Consider the following 19076-nt stretch of genomic DNA (forward strand, 5'->3'; position numbering starts at 1 on the left):
AGGGCCTAGTAAAAATCCCTAAAACAAATCATTTGTGTATATTAATACATCTTTCACTTCTCAAAACAGTAGTAGAGCTGTAAGAAGTGAATGAGAAATGCACGGGGTGTGTGTGTGTGTGTGTGTGTGTGTGTGTGTGTGTGTGTACGCTTGGTATAGGTCAGAGTTCATCCATTTGGTTTTCTTTTCACACTTCAAAATTCTCAAGAGTAGCATATACTCACTTGGTGGTATGCTCTGGTGATTTTGGAATGCTTTAGAACATAATGTAAACTAAAGTAGCCATGGCTCTTACGCACTCCCACCATTTTTCTGAAACTGTGAGTAAGCCAGCCTCCTCTACCTACTCCGAAGGCCTTGCTCATTTGTTCCTTTCTTTCCACCCCCACTGTGGCTTCTGCCTCCAACTCTGCACTCTTCTGCCATTCTTGCACTGTGCCTCTCCACAAAGTTCTTGTTTTGCTTCTATCTGTATGGCTAACTCCTCTCTGTATCTCTGGGCCCCTAAAACTCAACCACTAGCCCTCATCACTTTCTTCTCCTTCAGAGAATGCTTGTTCTCTCATGGCTTCAACAACCAGTTTAAGGCAGATGAGTCCAAGCTCTGTATCTCCATCCCTGACCTGTCCTGAGGCTCCCAGCATCTCAATTCAATGCCCTGCTATCACTCTAAAATCATGATTTCAAAATAAAATTACCTTCAAACCAGATTCTCCACTTCCTGCCTTTCCATTTTGCTCATGATTCTGTCATTCTTTCAGGCTTCTATTTCAAATTCTTAGATTTTAAAAAATTTCACCATACTTCCTTTTTTAAAAAATATTTATTTATTCATGAGAGATAGAGAAAGAGAGAAAAAGAGAGAGAGAGAGAGAGGCAGGGAGAGAGAGAGAGAGAGAGATATGCAGAGACACAGGCAGAGGGAGAAGCAGGCTCCACGCAGGGAGCCTGATGTGGGACTCAACCCCAGGACCCTAGGATCACACCCTGAGCCAAAGGCAGACGCTTAACCGCTGAGCCACCCAGGCATCCCTCGTCATGCCTTCTAAATGTGCAATCTTTCAAGAAACTTTTTCAATCTCAACTTCCACCATTCTAGTCCATACTTCCATCATCTCTTATCTACTCCACTGCAATAATCTTCTCAATGTCTTCTCTAACTCCAACTTGTTCTAGAACCAGTGCATCCTCATAATGCTAAGACACTGACTTTCCCCACATATTTTGCCATCACTCTATTCTTCCCTGTTCGTAAACCTTCAGTGACTTCCTACTGCTAAGAAGATAGATTTCAAAATCCTTGGTCTGATTCCAAGCCAGCAAAATCTCTTTCATACTGTCTTCTAACAGATATAAACCAAAATAAACTCTCTGTAGCCAAAAGTCATTTTCCTTAGTCTCTTTATCTCACTGGGTTCTATGCCTCAGTTTCTGCCATTCCTCCTGTTGAGACAGGCCTTCCCTCTCCTTTATGCAAGTTAAGTGCTACCTTATTCCTGAGGCCTACTCAAGACTCAACAATTCTATAAAGCCTTCCATAATCATAGCAGCCCATCCATTGCTTATCACCTATCAAATGGTACTGAGGATAGGTTATCTGTATTTTGGGGTTTATCTTTATTTTTATTGTTTTTATTTATTTTGGGGGAGGGTTTAATCTTTAAATGCCAATGTGTAAAACATATATATGTGTGTGCATGTGTGCATTTTCTACCTCCCCAATGAAGCTCTTAGCTCTAGAAGGGTTTGTGCTAGGACTTCGTATTTTGTCTTCATCCTCCCACTGACAATAATGGACAGTTTATGTGAATGCTTATGTGGATAAAATGTTTAACTATTAAGACAATATACATACTATGTGTCTCTGTGTGTTTATGTGATATTAACAATTTCTGATGCAAATGATCAAAAACATGAATTTATTCAATCTATCCTGAAATATATTCTATTAACTATATAATGAAGGACTCAGACATCTTTAATTTTGGAGCATACTTCTTTAAAGAGTCAAAGGCAGAGGCATGGGGAGGTGACCAATAAAAACCTTTTTCCAAAGAATATATTTAATACTATTTTTAAAAGAACACAAAGATTTAAGTTCATCAGTATTAGAGCTTAAACTCTGGGGGATGTCTGGGTGGCTCAGTGGTTGAGCATCTGCCTTTGGCTCAGGTCATGATCCTGAGGTCCTAGGATAGAGTCCCACATTAGAGTCCCCGCAGGAAGCCTGCTTCTCCCTCTGCCAGTGTCTCTGTCTCTCTGTGTCTCTCATGAATAAATAAGTAAAATGTTAAAAAAAATTACATTCTGAAATTAGTAGTCCTCACACTATGCCAGGTGACATTACTTAGTATTCCCTTCCTTATATTCACTAATAACTTCAAACTAAGATTCAGGTGGGGTTTTTTTTTTTCCCTTGTCTTTGAAATAAAACTACATTTGGAAGAAGAGTGACACAATTGAGTTAAAATATTCTTTCAAAGACTGTAATTTCTTCAGAAAAGTAAAATACTCTTACCTTGTGTAAACAAATAAGGTTCCTTCTACATCAGTCTTTTCCTAAAAACAAAAACAAAACAGCAAAATATGTATATTCTCTTCATTAATCTTAACTTCAGAGGTTAGAGAACATTCAGTTTCAAGTAAGGCCAAATACCTGTAACATGAGGGGTTATTCTTAGGGAAAGGAGAACAGGTTCTCAGCATGGTTATGGTTCTGCTGATTAAGCAGGAGGAAGCAGCCATTCTCCTCCTGTCATTTATGAAATAAACCATCATTATCGCCCTTTACTAAAACAGGGACAGGATCACATCTCTGGCTAAAGAGATACAAAAATACACTCCACGGATTTCCTTTGAAAGAGGAGACGAGGGATCCCTGGGTGGCGCAGGGGTTTGGCGCCTGCCTTTGGCCCAGGGCGCGATCCTGGAGACCCGGGATCGAATCCCACGTCAGGCTCCCGGTGCATGAGCCTGCTTCTCCCTCTGCCTGTGTCTCTGTCTCTCTCTCTCTTGTGTGTGACTATCATAAATAAATAAAAATTAAAAAAAAATTATATAAAAAAAAAAAAGAAAGAGGAGACGATAAGTGCGCTGCCTTTTCTTCTACCCTGTGACCTGCTCATGTGGCAAGCTGCAGAAGTCATTGGTGTCCGCATTTCATTATCCCTATTTTCTGAGTTTATTTTCTCTTGCCATATCCTGTCACCTAGCAGAGCAGATGATCTGCCAATAACCCTACTTTGACTACAACACTGGAGAGAACAATGATGCTGTAGTTTTCAGACAAATTAATCACCAACGTGGTGTGAAATATTTAGAGTCTAATCCAGATCTCTAAAATCAGGTTAGAAACATTGATAAGCCAGGACTCAAGAAATCTACCTGAGAGAAACTGTTTAAATGATAAAGTGAAGGTGATATACTATCATTTCTGTTCATATGGAAAGGCTCTCTTCCATATCTCTGAAGACAGGAGCCCAGGCCCTGATGAAAATGTTTGTCAGTACCATGCATACTAAAGAAAATGTTTTGTTTTAATTATTAATCAGATTATTATAATTTAGAATTTAAAAGGTACTTTTGCTACTTATATGGTTTAATTTCAGCATTCTACTTAACCTCCTAATATTTTACTATTAATATCTATTACTAAAATCACTCAAAATTTAAGTACTCTGTAGTTTTGGGGAAAAATACACTCTTTAAGAACAACGGCCTAATACTAAATGATACTTTTTTTAAAGGCACATAAAACATTGGAAGCATGATTCTCTCATATGCTCATGTAATTTCAGCGATTTTCTTGGTCACCTCACTTCAGTGGGTGTTAAGGTATGGTCCCCACACCAGCAGTATCAGCATCACCTGGGATCTTGATTAAAATGCAAATTCTTGGGCTTCTCCCAGATCTACTGACTCAAATTCTGGGCCCAACTCATATTCTTTAAGCTGTCAGCTCATTCTGATGTATGCTATGTGAAAACTGCTGCCTTAGTTCAGGAACATATTCTCTGCCCAAAGAACTGTACTAGGAGTAGTGAAATCAAAATACGCTATGTCCCAAATTATATCAAACATCACCAAACACTTTTTAAAGAGCAAATGGATATTAAGAGTCAATTACTTAGTAATAAGAATTTTAATCCTCATTAAAAAAATAGAATATGCAATTAAAAATAGTTTATAGCAGTTAAAACAATTTTAGTCTTTTCTCTAATATATAAACATAGGTACGAAAGTTAGAGATCATCCTTAAACTGGATTTATTATCAAGTTCATGTAATAACTTCAGTGTATTGTGAAAAACAGTCTTACTTCTCAAATGTGGCCCTCTTCCAGTGTGCTTTGAAAAATGCAAAGTCAAATGAAAAAAAAAAAAGATACCAAAACATTATTATCTTTCCTTGTGTAAACAAACATAGTTAATTCTTATCTGTTGAGAAATCTATATCCTGGGCGCACTTTAAGCGCTAAGCATTACCTAAAATGCCAAGGTATTAATCACTAAGAAAATGGCCACTACAGAACAATCAATACTACCCAAACAGTCTAAAAATTTGTGGCATTCCTAAAGTCGAATTGGTACAGTTGGCAAGTATTTACAGTCCACAGAGCCTCTAAGAATAAATGTGTAAAAATTAAATATTTGTATTATTTGTTACATTGATAAGAAGCTGAAACAGAAATACAGGTTAAGGAACTAGACAAGAACCTATCTATATACATTGCAAGGACCACTTGCTGCAAGGCCAAAACACTTTCATGTATGTCTTCCAGTATTTGACCTTAGACTGTTTCATCTTAGTGATCCAAATCAGGATGTTTCTATAGATAAGCACATATAAAGCTAACAGCTTTTAACTTGTTTCCCTTTTTCCTCCATGAAGTAGTAACGGAAATTACCTTTTCTTAAAAAAAAAAAAAAAAAAAAAAAATCTTAATCCCCAATTTTAGTTTTGAAAAATCCAGAATCAGAAATGTTAAAAGCATGTTCATGTTTCTCCTGAAAATTTTTTCCAACTTGTAACAGGCAACTTTTTTGATTCCACAAATTAGTGAGATCAAACAATATCAGTATGTCTTTGTCTGACTTACTTCATTTAACACGGTGCCTCAAGGTAATGGACCCCACCTCTTGATTGAAAGACTGTTAAAGAATTTGTGGCCCTCTTCAATTGCAACGCGTCCTTAAAAAGTTTGAAATTCCCCCTCACTGACTACAGGCGACTTCCACAGCCCAATACCAGACCTGGTCTCCCTGTAGAATGAACATATGCAACAGTTTTGGAGAGTTTTCCTTGGGATCCAGACCTGTAACTAGGAAAGTCTGGCACCAAACAAAATCCACTCTGTATATTGCCCACCATAAGCACTGTCATCAGCATTGAAGTGTGTCAGGATTTCTTAGATCTTCATTATGAATACCTGGAGTAGAGTTCTTGCCAGGTCTTACTGGACTAACTAGTTTATTATTCTCTCAGACTCTTTGCTGAAAAGAGGCGACCAGCCTAGAATACTCAGATCTTTTGATTTAAAAAACGTATTTCAGGGACACCTGGGTGGCTCAGCGGTTGAGCATCTATCTGCCTTTGGCTCAGGGTGTGATCCTGGAGTCCTGGGATCCCTGCAAGGAGCCTGCTTCTCCCTTTGCCTGTGCCTCTCTCTCTCTCTGTCTCTCATGAACAAATAAATAAAATCTTTGAAAAAAAACCCATATATCTAAGAAAAAAATTTTTTTAAAGATTTTATTTATTTATTCATGAGAGAGAGAGAGAGGCAGAGACACAGGCAGAGGAAGAGGCAGGCTCCATGCAGGGAGCCTGACATGGGACTTGATCCCGGGTCTCCAGGATCAGGATCAGGCCCTGGGCAGAAGGCTGCACTAAACCGCTGAGCCACCCGGGCTGCCCCCCCAAAAAACATATTTTAAGTACTCTATTATACCTGGACAAAAAGGGCTTTGGAAATGCACATTCTGATCTATCAAGGCTGAAATGGCTCAATTTCATGTATTTTCCTAGTCCCTCCAGAGTTATCCAAGGATAAACAGATTTTTTTTTTTCTTTCTGGGCCAAGCCCAGGGTTGGGGTTCTGGAGTATAGTTAAAAACAAGATTTTATTAGGTCCTTAATCCTCTAGGCAAAGACCTCTCGTTAAATAATTATAGTTTATAGTTCTGGGGCATTTTAGCTAAAATTTTAAAAGTACAATTTAATGATTTACTATTACTCTCTATTATAAAATCTAACATGTATTAAAAAATTAAGCAGTTCAAAATTTAAAATAAGATGGAATACAAAATTGTGCCGGTTGGCCAATTACTGTGACTTGGCATAGTATTTAACACCTTTGAAACCACCCAAAGCAATCTCTACATTACTGATTATCTATGCTAATATAATGAAAAAGTAGGTCTCCATTTATCCCCATAAATCTGTCTCTCTCAATCATGCATGTAGCATCTAAGTCACCTATGAGCCTTTAACATATAGCAAATGCCTGTACAAAAGGAGATTTTAATCTGGAAGGTTATACTTTTTAAAACTCCAAATGATTTCAATACACACAAAACTTAGAAAACACTAGCTAGAAACATAATAGTCATTCTAAGGCAGTTTCTCAAGCTCATCACTTTTGATATTTGGGGCCAGATAAATCTTTGTCATGGGGGCTTGTCCTGTGTGTAGGGCATTTAGCAGCATCCCTGGCTTATCCTTTGGATGCCAGTAACATGTTCCCTCTTGGTGTGACAACCACAAATTTCGGTCAGATAACTGCCAAATGTTCCTTGGAGACAAAATCAAAACTAGCTACGAGCCACTACTCTAAGGACTGAAAGGTGAAAATATATTCTTCAAATGACAATTGGGTATTTGGGGGGAGCAGTCTTTTCAGATAATGAGAAGTAGTTCTAGCTCTAAAATTCTGATTCCCGTCATGACATTATTTTTCTTCATCTTTCCTTCAAGCACCTCACTTTCTGTCTACCCTCCATTTCTAATACCTCCTGCTCTAAATGCCTGAAGTCATTCTTCATCTATCTCAGTGTAGTAAGAATTTCCTTCCCTTACCTCCTATCTGCTTTCTTGCATATACTTTCACCTCCAATCTCAAGAATGTTCTTTATACTTTCAGTAGGTTTATGTTCAAAAGGCTCCAGTCCAGAGGCCCTGAGTGATGACATATGGAGACAGTGGTGACAAACTGCTTACCCTGAGCAACTGCTCTACCTCTGAACTAGGTCTCTTTCTTCTGGCTACCACAGCCTTGAAGATTAGTACTTTGAAAGAATGACCTTTTACTGAATGAATTATGCCTTGTCTGAAAGCAACAAGTTCAGGAAGCAGGAAAACATAACTCCTGTAAATAATGCATTGTGACACTTCTGTCTTTTGATGAGGCTTTAGAAGGACTTCACTGGCTATCTAATAAACCTCTGTAACTATTTTAACAGGGATCTATCACAGATTTCCTGTCAAAAACCTATAGGAGACAATTGTTTTCCAAAAGGAATGGTTTCCTCTGCATGTTAACAATTTCTCAAGATTCTCCGGACTCTAACCTCGCTGACAAGTAGGCTCACGGAGATCCTTTCTCTCCTACAAAATTGCCTCGACAGAATTGACACGTTAAGTCTTTGGCATTTTCTTATAGAGCAATATAATAGCAATACAATATGTATCATATCTTTGTATTTTTTCTAAACTCCCATTGATGAGATAGTCCAGTACACTGTTCAGTGTCCTTTATATATATAAAGACCCAGGTGACAAATTCCCCCTAAAATTAGGGGGAAATAACCTCTCTGCTGACCAAGTGGTGTACTTTCTATTACAGGTGGTGATTAAAGAGGTCTCCCTGCTTTCCTTTTTTGCGGACTAAGAGTACAGACCTGAGTTCCTCACTCCGTTCCAGCAAATCTCCTCACTTAAGAACTTAGGGCAACACTGTTCTCTTCTCTCTCCTTTTAGGACCTCCTTTTAAATCCTTTTACTTCTGTTAATGATTTTCAGGTGAATTTCTTTTATTACAGACTGCTCAAGATGTACGCTAGCAAAAAGGAGGCTATGTAAATGCATGCAGATGTTAAAAAAAATATGAATTTGCTCAAAATGCGTGTTTTCCTTGATTGAATCTTGATGTCTTGGAAAATATCTTTTAAAAAATCCCCTGAAATCCATTCATTCACGCTCAGTTCTCTATACTGTTTTCTAACTTATTTTAAAATGATGGATGGTCATATAACGAACGGATTATTATTTGGGGCAAAAATCGTATGAGGAAAAGAAAAATTACATCTGCCTGCACTCAAGGGGGTGGGCTACAGGACCACACGCAGGCGTCGAGCGTTTTCCGCTCCCACCCCACTGCAGCTGTGAGGACGTCCAATTTCGCTCCGTCGCTATTTACCGGGTGTCCGCCTTGAAGGGCACCAGGCACCCGGCTCCCCGCCTCGGCCTCCCGCTGTCCGCCCCGTCCCGGCTCGCCGAGCCCCCGGCTCCAGCCTCCCTCCGGCCCGCCCAGGCCCCCGCCCCCACGGCACGGCGCCCCGCGTCGCCCGGCTGCGGCTCCGCTCGTCCCGAGCGCGTCAGTCCTCCGGCCTCGGGCACCAGCCCCCGCCCTCGGCCCCCGGGGCCCGCCGCGGACGCGCAGCTCTCCCCACGTGGGGTCGTCGGTACTTAAGCCTTCCTCCAGCGTCGGTGGCGCCTCCGAGCGGCCGCCCTCTCCTCTCCCCCAGGTCCCGGCCGCCGCCATCCGCCGCCGTCCGTCTCCGTCCACCTCCGGCCCTCCGTGGCGGCAGCGTCTCCCCCGCCGCCTCCCTCGGGCCCGGGGGCCCGGGGGCCCGGGGGCCCGGGGCGGACGGTCTCTCTCCCCTCCCTCGCCCTGCGGCACGGCCCGGCGCGTCCGCACGCACCCACTCGTTGGCCCGATGGCCGAAGGTGTACAGAGCCACCTGGCTGGCCACGTCCACGATGCGGTTGATATAGGGGTCGTGGCGCTGCAGGGCCGCCAGGCTGATGTCGCGCCCCTTCCCCCCCAGGCCGCCAGCCGCCGCGGCCGCCATCTTCCCTCCCTCCCCGACATCGGCCGGGGCTGTCGGAAGCCACTCTCAATGGATCGCAGAACGAGCGAGCCGCCTCGCACCCGAAAGCGCGCGGCGGCCGCAGGTCCGGGGAGGCCTTCCTTCGCAGCCGCCCCCGCCCCCCCGCCGCGACACGCGCAAGACAGCACTAGTCGATGGCCGCAACCCCGCCCCGACGATCGCTGCAGGGGGCGACCGCCGGCCGCGGCTGGAGCGCTGAACGCGGTGCCCCGCCCCGAGGGCCGCTTTCTTCCTCCGGGCCTTGGGGCAGCGGGCGCGGCGGGGTGCCCCTCTCGGATGCGTTGGACGCCTTGGCATGTCTTGTCTTTGATCAGTGATCAAACCCCCAATAATAAATAAGCCTAAGGAGTTAATAGCTGAAGGGAAAGGGCACTGTGGTTTCTCCATGTGCGGACACCCTGGTTCTCGAACCCCCGGGCTTCCCGAGACCCTTTCAGGGCCCTGCCAGGTCAAAACCACCTTGATGACAATGCTGAGCTGTATTTGCCGCTTTCACCGTGCGGACACAGGCACCAATGGTGAGCGAAAGTACAGGTGTCAGTGAATCAGGGCGGGCAGGGCACGACACTAAAAGCCGGGGTCACTTGAGGGTGTTCTCGGTGAAGTAGCAAAAATCCTTGATTTTATTAGAGTCCAACTGTTTGGTTCACTTTTAAAAGATTAATTATTTCTAAGAGAGCGTGCAGGGGAGTGGGGAGGGGCGCGGGGGGGTAGACTGAAGCCCCCCCCCCCATGCAGCGGGCAGGGGGCAGGCCCTGCTCCCATCTCTTCACCCTGAGGTCACGACCCCAGGGGAAACCGAGAGCGAGGGGCTCAACCACGCAGGCGCCCACACTTTTTAAATCCTGTCTGAAGAAATAAAAAGTGTTTGCAAAGCACACGTGCTGCATGCGGGAGTACCATCTATTTGTCTCTAGGAAAACGCTGCTGTGCTTGAGGTGCAAGCTGAACTAGTATTTATTTTTATATTCACGGCACACTCTTCTTACTTGAAAGAAAGATGGACGGACCATGGTTATTCACACAGGTATTCGATAGACATTTTTTCAAAAATAAATAACATGCATCTGTCACTTCCAGGAAAACGAGCAATTACTGTTGACAATGATAATTTTTGAGCTTTCAAGTGAGAAATGGAAGCCTAGGGAACACATATCCACTACCAGGAGTTGGACAGCTTCTCAGTACTTGAAGTCTTTTCTGGTGAGATCAGTCGGCGTTTAGAAAGTCTGTGATGAGGGATCTGGTCTTAAAACCTTCGAGAATGTTGTCGGTCGGATACTTGCATAGCTGGATGTACATTTTTGTTAAACATTTTTAGCAAACGTTTAACATTTCTTTTGTAAAGGAATTTGCCTTTGAGTCTTGGGGTCTATGGATAAAGTCTACCTTCCCCAATATTTCAGGAAACATAGATTCACCCTAGTTGGCTCCCTAATAGCTGATCCAATGTCTTGTGAATCGAGATTTAGTAAATTCTTATTCTATTGAACTAAACCGTGAGTTAGTTGAATTTACTCATTTAATGCCTTTTAAAAAAAAGGCATTTATTATTTATTCATGAGACACACACACACACACACACACAGAGATAGAGAAAGACAGAGGGAGGAGCAGGCTCCATGCAGGGAGCCCGACGTGGGACTCTATCCCTGGGACTCTATCCCGGGTCTCCAGGATCACTCCCTGGGCCGAAGGTGGTGCTAAACTGCTGAGCCACCGGGGCTGCCCTGTCTTGTCTTGTCTTTTCTTTCTTTCTTTCTTTCTTTCTTTCTTTCTTTCTTTCTTTTTTTTAAGAGCTTATGACTTATAGAATACTGAAATCCAAGTTGGAATAAAAGAGCATACAATAACAAGTCCTGATCTTTCAGAGTTTACATTCTAAGGAAGAGAGAAAAAAATGGGAAGTTTTTTTTTTAACTTTATATATTGTAAGGAAAAGAAAGAAAAGGGAAAAAACTTGAGGATTAGAAATCACACAGAAAATAAAACCCATAATGTTGCAGTGACTCCAGCATTGCCATCTTGTTCATTACTGGGCCACAGAGCTTTGTTCTCTTTTTCAAAAATTCTTTTTTCCCCGAAAATCTTAAAGCTCCAATCTTCTAGGATGAAGACAGACTTCTGCCAACTTTCTGCTTAAATAACCTGTGTAAAATCAGGTCGTTGTTACTTATCCAAACATACCAAGCTGCAGGCTCTATGTTAGTAAAAGACCATTTATAATAGGCTAATTCTTTTTTAATCCATGTGACATTAACTTCCATTGGCTTCCACAGTGCTGGCATACTTCCACTGTGTTTCGGGAAGTCTCGTTATGATACCTTGAATAGCTACTCATGACTTTGGGGTTTCATGATTATTTTATAATTGTCATTATGAGATAAAACATGTGCCAACACTTGGTATTTAAAGTTTTATACTAGAATTTAAAACAAGTTTGTAATGTGATAAAAAATAATGTTCAGGTCTATGATTTTTATACTATTGAAATGACTAAGATAAAATCCATCACCTAATCCATCAAGGTAATTGTTTGAACATAGTATATTTCAATTGTTTGAAAATAGAGATATAAACGAAAAATGTTTGGTTTTGTAGCTATGTATGAGTGCTTGTATATAAATATAAATTGACTTTTATGGCATAACAATCTGAAACATAAATACACAGTCTGCTTTACTAGTGCTCTTTGTTGTGTAAATGACCTCCAAGTTTTGCATTCGTCCTAGAGTAGAATGTGTCAGAATGGAGGGGAAAGAGGAGCTTGCAGGATGCCCCCTAAGAGTTTGTGATTCTAAAATGTCTTAAATGCTGGGCGCAGGCAGCAGTCAGGGTGGCCACAATTGAGGCATTGGTGTTGAACAGGTCATCCCGTGTCATGCCTGGTTTTCTTGGGACTCCGGCTGGAATAACCACCACATCGCAGCCTTTGAGGCCATCCAGCAGCTGCTTAGGTCCGAGGTGGCCTTTCACGGTTGCTCTGGTCTCGATGTGGCTCAGATCTGCGGCCACTCCGGGTGTATGAGCAACATCGTAGAGGGTCAGGCGGCTCACTAAGGGGCTGTTCTTGAGAAGCAGCGCAAGGGGCTGCCCAATTCCTCCGGAAGCCCCAAGCACAGCTACTTTAGCATTGTTCTGGGCCGAGGTGCTGAAGCTGCGTGGAGAGCGGCGCGGCAGGGCGGGCGGGGGCGGAGAGCACGGCTGGTTGGAGCGCAGGCCGTGATCTGCGTCATTTCAAATCCGGTCAACTCCACCATCCCAATTGCAGCGGAGGTTTTCAAGAAACACGGAGCTTACGACCCCAATAAAATCTTCGGGGTGACGACCCTGGACATTGTCAGGGTCCTTTCATTGCAGAACTAAAGGGTTTGGATCCCGCGCGAGTCAATGTTCCTGTCATTGGCGGTCATGCCGGGAAGACCATCATCCCCCTGATCTCTCAGTGCGCTCCCAAGGTGGACCTTCCCCAGGACCCGCTGACAGCCGTCACTGGGCGGATCCAGGAGGCCGGCACGGAGGTGGTGAAGGCCAAAGCTGGAGCAGGCTCTGCCACCCTGTCCATGGCATACGCCGGAGCTCGGTTTGTCTTCTCCCTTGTGGATGCAATGAATGGGAAGGAAGGAGTTGTCGAATGTTCCTTTGTTAAATCCCAGGAAGCAGACTGTGCCTGTTTCTCCACACCATTACTGCTGGGGAAAAAGGGCATCGAGAAGAATCTAGGCATTGGCAAGATCTCCCCTTTTGAAGAGAAGATGATAGCAGAAGCCATCCCCGAGCTGAAGGCCTCCATCAAAAAGGGAGAGGAGTTTGTGAAGAACATGAAACGAAAGAGCAGCCAGCTAGCAGTCCGTTTCCCTAACTTATGAAGGCATCATGTCCCTGCAAAGCCATCTCCTGCCCTCATGTTTCCGTTGCGTTAACCACCAGTGTCATGTTAACGTCACTGCCCCTTACAATCGCAAGTCCGTCAATGTGTGCATCAATAAAAGCAGGCTTCCATTTTCTTTAAAAAAATAAAATAAAATAAAATGACTTAAATGACTGATGGTTTGCTTGTGCTGCCTGTATGAATCGTCCTTTTTGCTAGGAATTTTGTACTAAAATATGATAGAAGTAAGGAATTAATGAATGCCCTCTTTCTCCTATTGGAGGGAAATGGTTTGAAGCTTGTTACCAGTTGTTCTCAGTGCATGGTTCATTTCTTTTGTAGACAGCAGTAAACAGTGGAAGAGGAAAGGGAAACTACTTTAATAACTTCTTTTTATCTATGTGACCTATAAGTGACCTTACCTTTAACCTGGGGATCCTTTTTTTTTTTTTTTTAAGATTTTATTTATTTATTCATGGGAGACACACAGAGAGAGGCAGAGGGAGAAGCAGGCTCCATGCAGGGAGCCCGATGTGGACTTGATCCCGGGACTCCAGGATCACACCCTGGGCCAAAGGCAGGCGCTAAACCGCTGAGCCACCTAGGTGTCCCTAACTTGGGGATCCTAACTAATATCTGCTCTACCAATTTTATGGAATAAATGAGATCAAGTTAGCATACTTGAAAAAGATTTACAATCTAGGAAATGTTCTACAAATGAGAAAAGCTATTCTCATTATACATCATCAAGGGCGCCTAGGTGGCTCATTCAGTTAAGTGTCTGCTTTTGGCTCAGGTCATAATCCTGGAGTCCTGGGATCAAGCCCCATGTTGGGCTCCCCAATCAGCCAAGAGTCTGCTTCTCCCTTTCCCTCTGTCTGTCACTGCTTGTGTTCTCTCTTGTTCACTCTCCCTCTTTCAAATAAATAAAAATCTTTAAAAAAAAAAAAAACCCTACATCATCATTAGCATTAGTTTCATCATTGTTATTATTTCTTTTTTTAAAAAAAGATTTTTAAACTTATTTTAGAGAGCGTGGCAGGGGAAGCAGAGAGAGGGGGAGATAAGCAGACTCCCCTCTGAACTCAGGGGCTCCAACCCAAGACCCTGAGAGCATGACCTAAGCCGAAACCAAGAGTTCAACACCCAACCAACTGAGCACCCAGGTGCCCTTGTTATTATTATTTCTAATAGAAGCCCAGAAGGATCCTTCCTGTCCAATTACATTGCCACTGCTCAGTTCGTCTCAACAAAGTTCTGTGTGACAAGGAGCTTGTTTTTATTTATTTATTTATTTTTTATTTATTTTTTATTTTGGGGATCCCTGGGTGGCGCAGCGGTTTGGCGCCTGCCTTTGGCCCAGGGCGTGATCCTGGAGACCCGGGATCAAATCCCACCTAGGGCTCCCGGTGCATGGAGCCTGCTTCTCCCTCTGCCTGTGTCTCTGCCTCTCTCTCTCTCTCTCTCTTTGACTATCATAAATAAATAAAAATTTAAAAAAATTATTTTTTATTTTGTTAAGAATTTGTTTATTCATGAGAGACACAGAAAGAGAAAGGCAGAGACAGAAGCAGGCTCCTCACAGGGAGCCAGATGTGGAACTTGATCCCAGAACTCCTGGATCATGCCCTGAGCCGAAGGCAGACACTCAACCACTGAGCCACCCAGGCGTCCTGACAAGGAGCTTGTTAATTCCCAAGGCAGTTCATTCCCAGAATTTCTATAAAATGGATAATGTGAGCTAAAACATACTTATCGAAAACTTCAAAAACAGAGGAATAAATAATATAGTAGATACATGTCTGTTCCATGAGATTGCAAGCAGCTGAGATGTGAAATAGCTGTCAGAGGGCCTTGGAGCAGAATGAGAAGGGGCAGATGTGGGGAAGAAAGGGACCTGTTGGGTGAGCCTTTGCTCAAGCCTGAAATTTCTCCAGTCTGGGCCCAGCCACTGCCTGGATTAAACCTCTGCTAACCTGGCCTGGAGTGGACTTGGGGTAACTGGAGTTCTTTGGAATGGGGAGACCACACATACACATTCTCTTCTAATCTCATTTTGCCTCTCTCCGCCAGTCCCACTAAACCTATTCACTTTACCTCATTGTCAGGGGTCAGGCTTAGTGGGCACAGAGGACCTCTGCACTAAAGATGTCTTTCTAGTTGCTTCCCAATGCCTAGACCATGTTAAAACATGAGAAGTGCCTTTAATTCCACATGAAGAGATTATAGGCTTAAAACACAAGACCACTGTGGTAGCTAATGTCTGTGAGTTTCAGCACCTGAATGCTAAGAGGGAGAGCAGGATGTGGAAAGGGTGTGTTGAGACAGCAGAAGACAAATCTCCATTTTGCAAGTGCACCATGGAAGGGACCGTGGAAGTTACATAGACCATCTGCCGTGTCTCTGCAAACACAGGCAGCTCTGCATCATGATTCAGAAAGCTGATACTGAATGTGGCCAATTTCACATAAAGTTTTGTCCTGGGGCAGAGTGGGAGTGTGGGGGGTTGTTAGCGGATTTTGCATTAGGACAGCAAACTTGAGTTGCCTCTCATGTTACCTAGGTGTGTGTGGTGCCAGCCAGTTCACTGTGGCACTACCAACACCGTCGAGGGATGACCTTATGATTATTTGATTTGGGTAGAATCCACAGTTCTAGGCAGGCCACTTCAATTCTCTGTGGGATAAAGTGATTGAATTAGGATGCTTCCCCACTCCAGATTGTGTGGCTAGCTATTGAACCACCTCCAGTCATCTCAAATGCAGCACTCTTTACCAATATGTCGATGAGCCCAGAAACAATAATGAACAATCTGATGCACATTGAAATTAGGTCAGGAAAGCAGCGTATTGAGGATTTATTAACATTATGTCAAAACTGAGGGCTGAATGTTATAATCAAGAAAGAGAAAGGGTGTCTTCCTTCATTTTCTGTGCTCTTTCCTTCTCAGAGGGAAAAACAGTCACTGTTGGGAGAAAGGAATATTTACCCTTGCTACTCTTTAGGTGGCCTACTACCAGGGGGTGATCAGCTCTCTCTGCAGATTGTTAATCCACGTGAAATACCTATCTCAAGTTACCTTGACGATTTACATGGCAGTCTATAGGAAGCAGTCGGAAAAAAGTGTCAGGGAGTCCTAGATGGAATACATTTGAAGGATTTTCTGATTACTTATTATCAATACAACCTACCATGTCAGCTCTCCACTCGGTGATTGATTTTTCTCTTTTTAAACTGATGTGTGAAGCCCCAAAGGAAAATGAACAGCAAAATATTGTGCTGAACTAAACTTAAGTCCAAGGTAAGAGGGTTTGGAAGAACACTTGGCTTAGTCAGGAGCCAGTACTCTAAAAATGGGTTAGAGGCCTGAGGAGGCGGTATAGAATCTGTTGAGAGAATGCTGAGATTTTAAAACATTTCCCAGCCTGGACCCTCAAGCCTGTCTTATATAGTCTCTATTAGGTTTGACAAACTATAGCCCACAGGCCAAATCTAGCTCTCTGCCTGTTTCATAAATAAAGTTTTATTGGGGCACAGTCACACTCAGTGTATTGATAGACAGCCAGAGGGCTGCTCTCACCCTAGAACAGCACAGTTGAGTGGCTACAACGGAAACCAGATGACCTGCAAAGCCTAAAATATTTACTCTCAGTTCCTTTGCAGAAAAAGGTCGCCAACCCCAGTATTTTTGTTGAATAAGTCAATAAATAACACATCTAGTTGTCACCTGGTTTGTGCACATTATAAGCACATAATGAATTAGAAAGGGCAACAAAGTATGAAGCCTAGTTTTTATTCTCGAGGAACTTAAAATCTAGTTGAGGAAACAAAGCTAAGCATACATGAAAAAAATGGCGAACAATAAAACATAATGTATAACCAAGGGTTAAATTGTGATATATTGACAAGTGCCAGAATTTGGAGAAAGGGAAGGAGGATCAGTGTGTCCCTTAGTAGTTGAAGCAGGCACTATTTAATATAATCAAGTTCCAGGATACCATACCATACCATCCAAGTTCCAGCTTGGATGCTCCCTTGAGATCCACTGTAATTGGATTTGACCTGTATTTCTACTCTAGTATCATTTTAAGTCACTGATTTTTTGGCCATGTGCTTTGGGGATACCTTAATGATCAGAAGTATTTCTGAGTAACTTTCACTGACTTATTTTTCTGGGATTGGGATTTCTTCAATATCCCTAACCTATGGAGAATGTAATTCAGTCATAGCAGCATAATTCTTTTTTGGGGGGAGAGAGTATGTATAATGATGAAAAACGTGAGTTTTGAAGTCAGAGAGACCCAGATCTAAATCTTGGTCTCATCTCCTCCTAGCTATGTAAACTTGGGGGTTCTATTAAGCTCCAGGCCTCAGTTTCTTCACCCACAAAATAAGAATAATAGCACGTACCTCCTCAGGTTGTTGTGGGAGCTAAATCATATAATGTGTGTAACGTGCTTAGAATATAAAGTGCCTGGTGCAAAGATGGGGCTCTCTCAATGTTTCGTCATTGGCCATTGCTTTTGATTATGGCAGGATTTACATCCTGGACAAGAGAGTCACACATCCAGAATGAGAATTAGTATTTTATCATTTATAAAGGCACCTTGTGTATGGTAAACAAATGTACTAATGCAAAGTGCAGAATTATTCTACCCCTTTTTAGTTTGCTAATGGTTGTGATTCTTAATTTTTAACATTATCGCTATTGCCAGGCCTCTGATTTATTTCTTGGATGTCCTTAGGAACCTGGGGACAAGAAACACTATATATAAAATTGAAAATATAGGTCTACATTCTGGGGTACTGCAGGAGTCTTGAGTGCTCTCAGGGTCTGTACTGTCTTTGGAAGAAAGGCAGGTTGGCAGTGGTACTAGCTTTGTAGATTGGGGATCAGCATCCCTAGGTTTTCACCTATTTCTGTGATTAGAGGAGAAATCATATAGAAACCAGACCAGTTTTTCTTATTTGTAATAGGGGATAATAACATTTATTTTTGTAACAATTGTGAGTATTCTTGAAAGAGCTCTTTGAAACACTTTAAGGATTTTGATATAATCATGATGTATGAGGCTTTAAAATCAGGATTTGAGTGTCCAAAGAAGGCTCTACTTCCTCTGTGGATAAAGCCTGATTATAGCACAGCTTTTTTCCCCCTAGAGGTATTTTAACGATTAAAGGTCCGAGTGTTTTTTTTTCTATATTTCCTGTTGGTAATAAGTGGCCTTCTGCAGGGCTTTGACCTTTGCTGCTGTTATGGAGACTCCTAGGAGCAGTGGCTATGACCCCAGCAAGCCTGGCTCACACTGTTATGGGGTCGCTGCCTCTGAGGGCCCTAAGTATTAATATATTTTCAAAGAACTGCAAACACTGAACCCACTGTTCAGTTTTAGTTGCTTTGTTAAGAATTATATGGGCTTTATAATAAAACAAGAAAATGTCAGGTAAACAAACATGTTTAACCTAAATAAGCCATGATTAGTCTAAACTGGGAGAGCTCTTGTAATAAGTAGGGCAGCTCCTGTCTCACTAGTTTCCTGTGAAGTAGATAGCAAGTATTGCTGTATTCATTTGTCAGATAGCCTTTACATTTAATCATTTATTCACCCAGTGAACATTTAGTAAGCTCTTATAATAGGACAGGCATAGAGCTGCGAGCTGAGAATACTACAGTGAACAAGACAAGCATGCCATGCCCTTCTGAAGTTTAGAGTCTAACTGGGAAGATGGACACACAAACAGGTAATGACAATCAGGTGGGGTTGGTGCTTTATAAAAAGTTTAGGATGCTATGGGAGCACATGGCAGAGGCACAAAAAGCCTTTGGTTTAAGTGAATTGCCAAGAGTAACAAAATGAAGGTGTTGTACATCTTCTCTTTAGGACCAGACCAGGGTGGAATAGCCCTAAGAGTGAGAGACTGGGCCCTGCTCATTCTTACACTTGGAATTTTCTTGGGTGGTTTGAGCTTTTGGTCTTAGAGAGGCAGTAGAGACTTGTCTGAGTAGTGCCATAGACAGCATATCCTAAAGCCACTTGATCCCCTCTGGCCTTAGAGCAGAGAGCAGAGACTAAGTAAGACCTTAGGGCAGTCCTTTCC

General features: G+C 42.7%; 1 protein-coding gene and 1 pseudogene across 15 annotated transcripts in view; one reads left to right on the forward strand and one right to left on the reverse strand.

Annotated features, from left to right (window-relative positions):
* Positions 1-9235, reverse strand: part of DCP1B (decapping mRNA 1B) — a 59252-nt gene extending 50017 nt beyond the window's left edge. For 4 of the 15 annotated variants that reach the window (XM_072766348.1, XM_025995485.2, XM_072766346.1 and 1 more), the window contains exons 1-2: positions 8918-9211; positions 2519-2559 (exon numbers count right to left, since the gene is read on the reverse strand). In XM_072766348.1, coding sequence (XP_072622449.1) covers positions 2519-2559; positions 8918-9067 — 191 coding nt within the window. In that variant the 5' untranslated portion in view covers positions 9068-9211. Of the gene's footprint in view, positions 1-2518; positions 2560-2656; positions 2753-4317; positions 4346-5097; positions 5261-7073; positions 7174-8681; positions 8778-8917 lie in introns of those variants that run through there. The other 11 variants (XM_072766340.1, XM_072766339.1, XM_072766344.1 and 8 more) reach the window with 11 other exon arrangements.
* A 256-nt stretch (positions 9236-9491) lies between these two features.
* LOC112917607 (malate dehydrogenase, mitochondrial-like) lies at positions 9492-13151 on the forward strand (annotated as a pseudogene).
* Positions 13152-19076: the final 5925 nt, after the last annotated feature.

Source organism: Vulpes vulpes, chromosome 8, assembly GCF_048418805.1.
Source record: "Vulpes vulpes isolate BD-2025 chromosome 8, VulVul3, whole genome shotgun sequence".
NCBI classification, from domain to species: Eukaryota; Metazoa; Chordata; class Mammalia; order Carnivora; family Canidae; genus Vulpes; species Vulpes vulpes.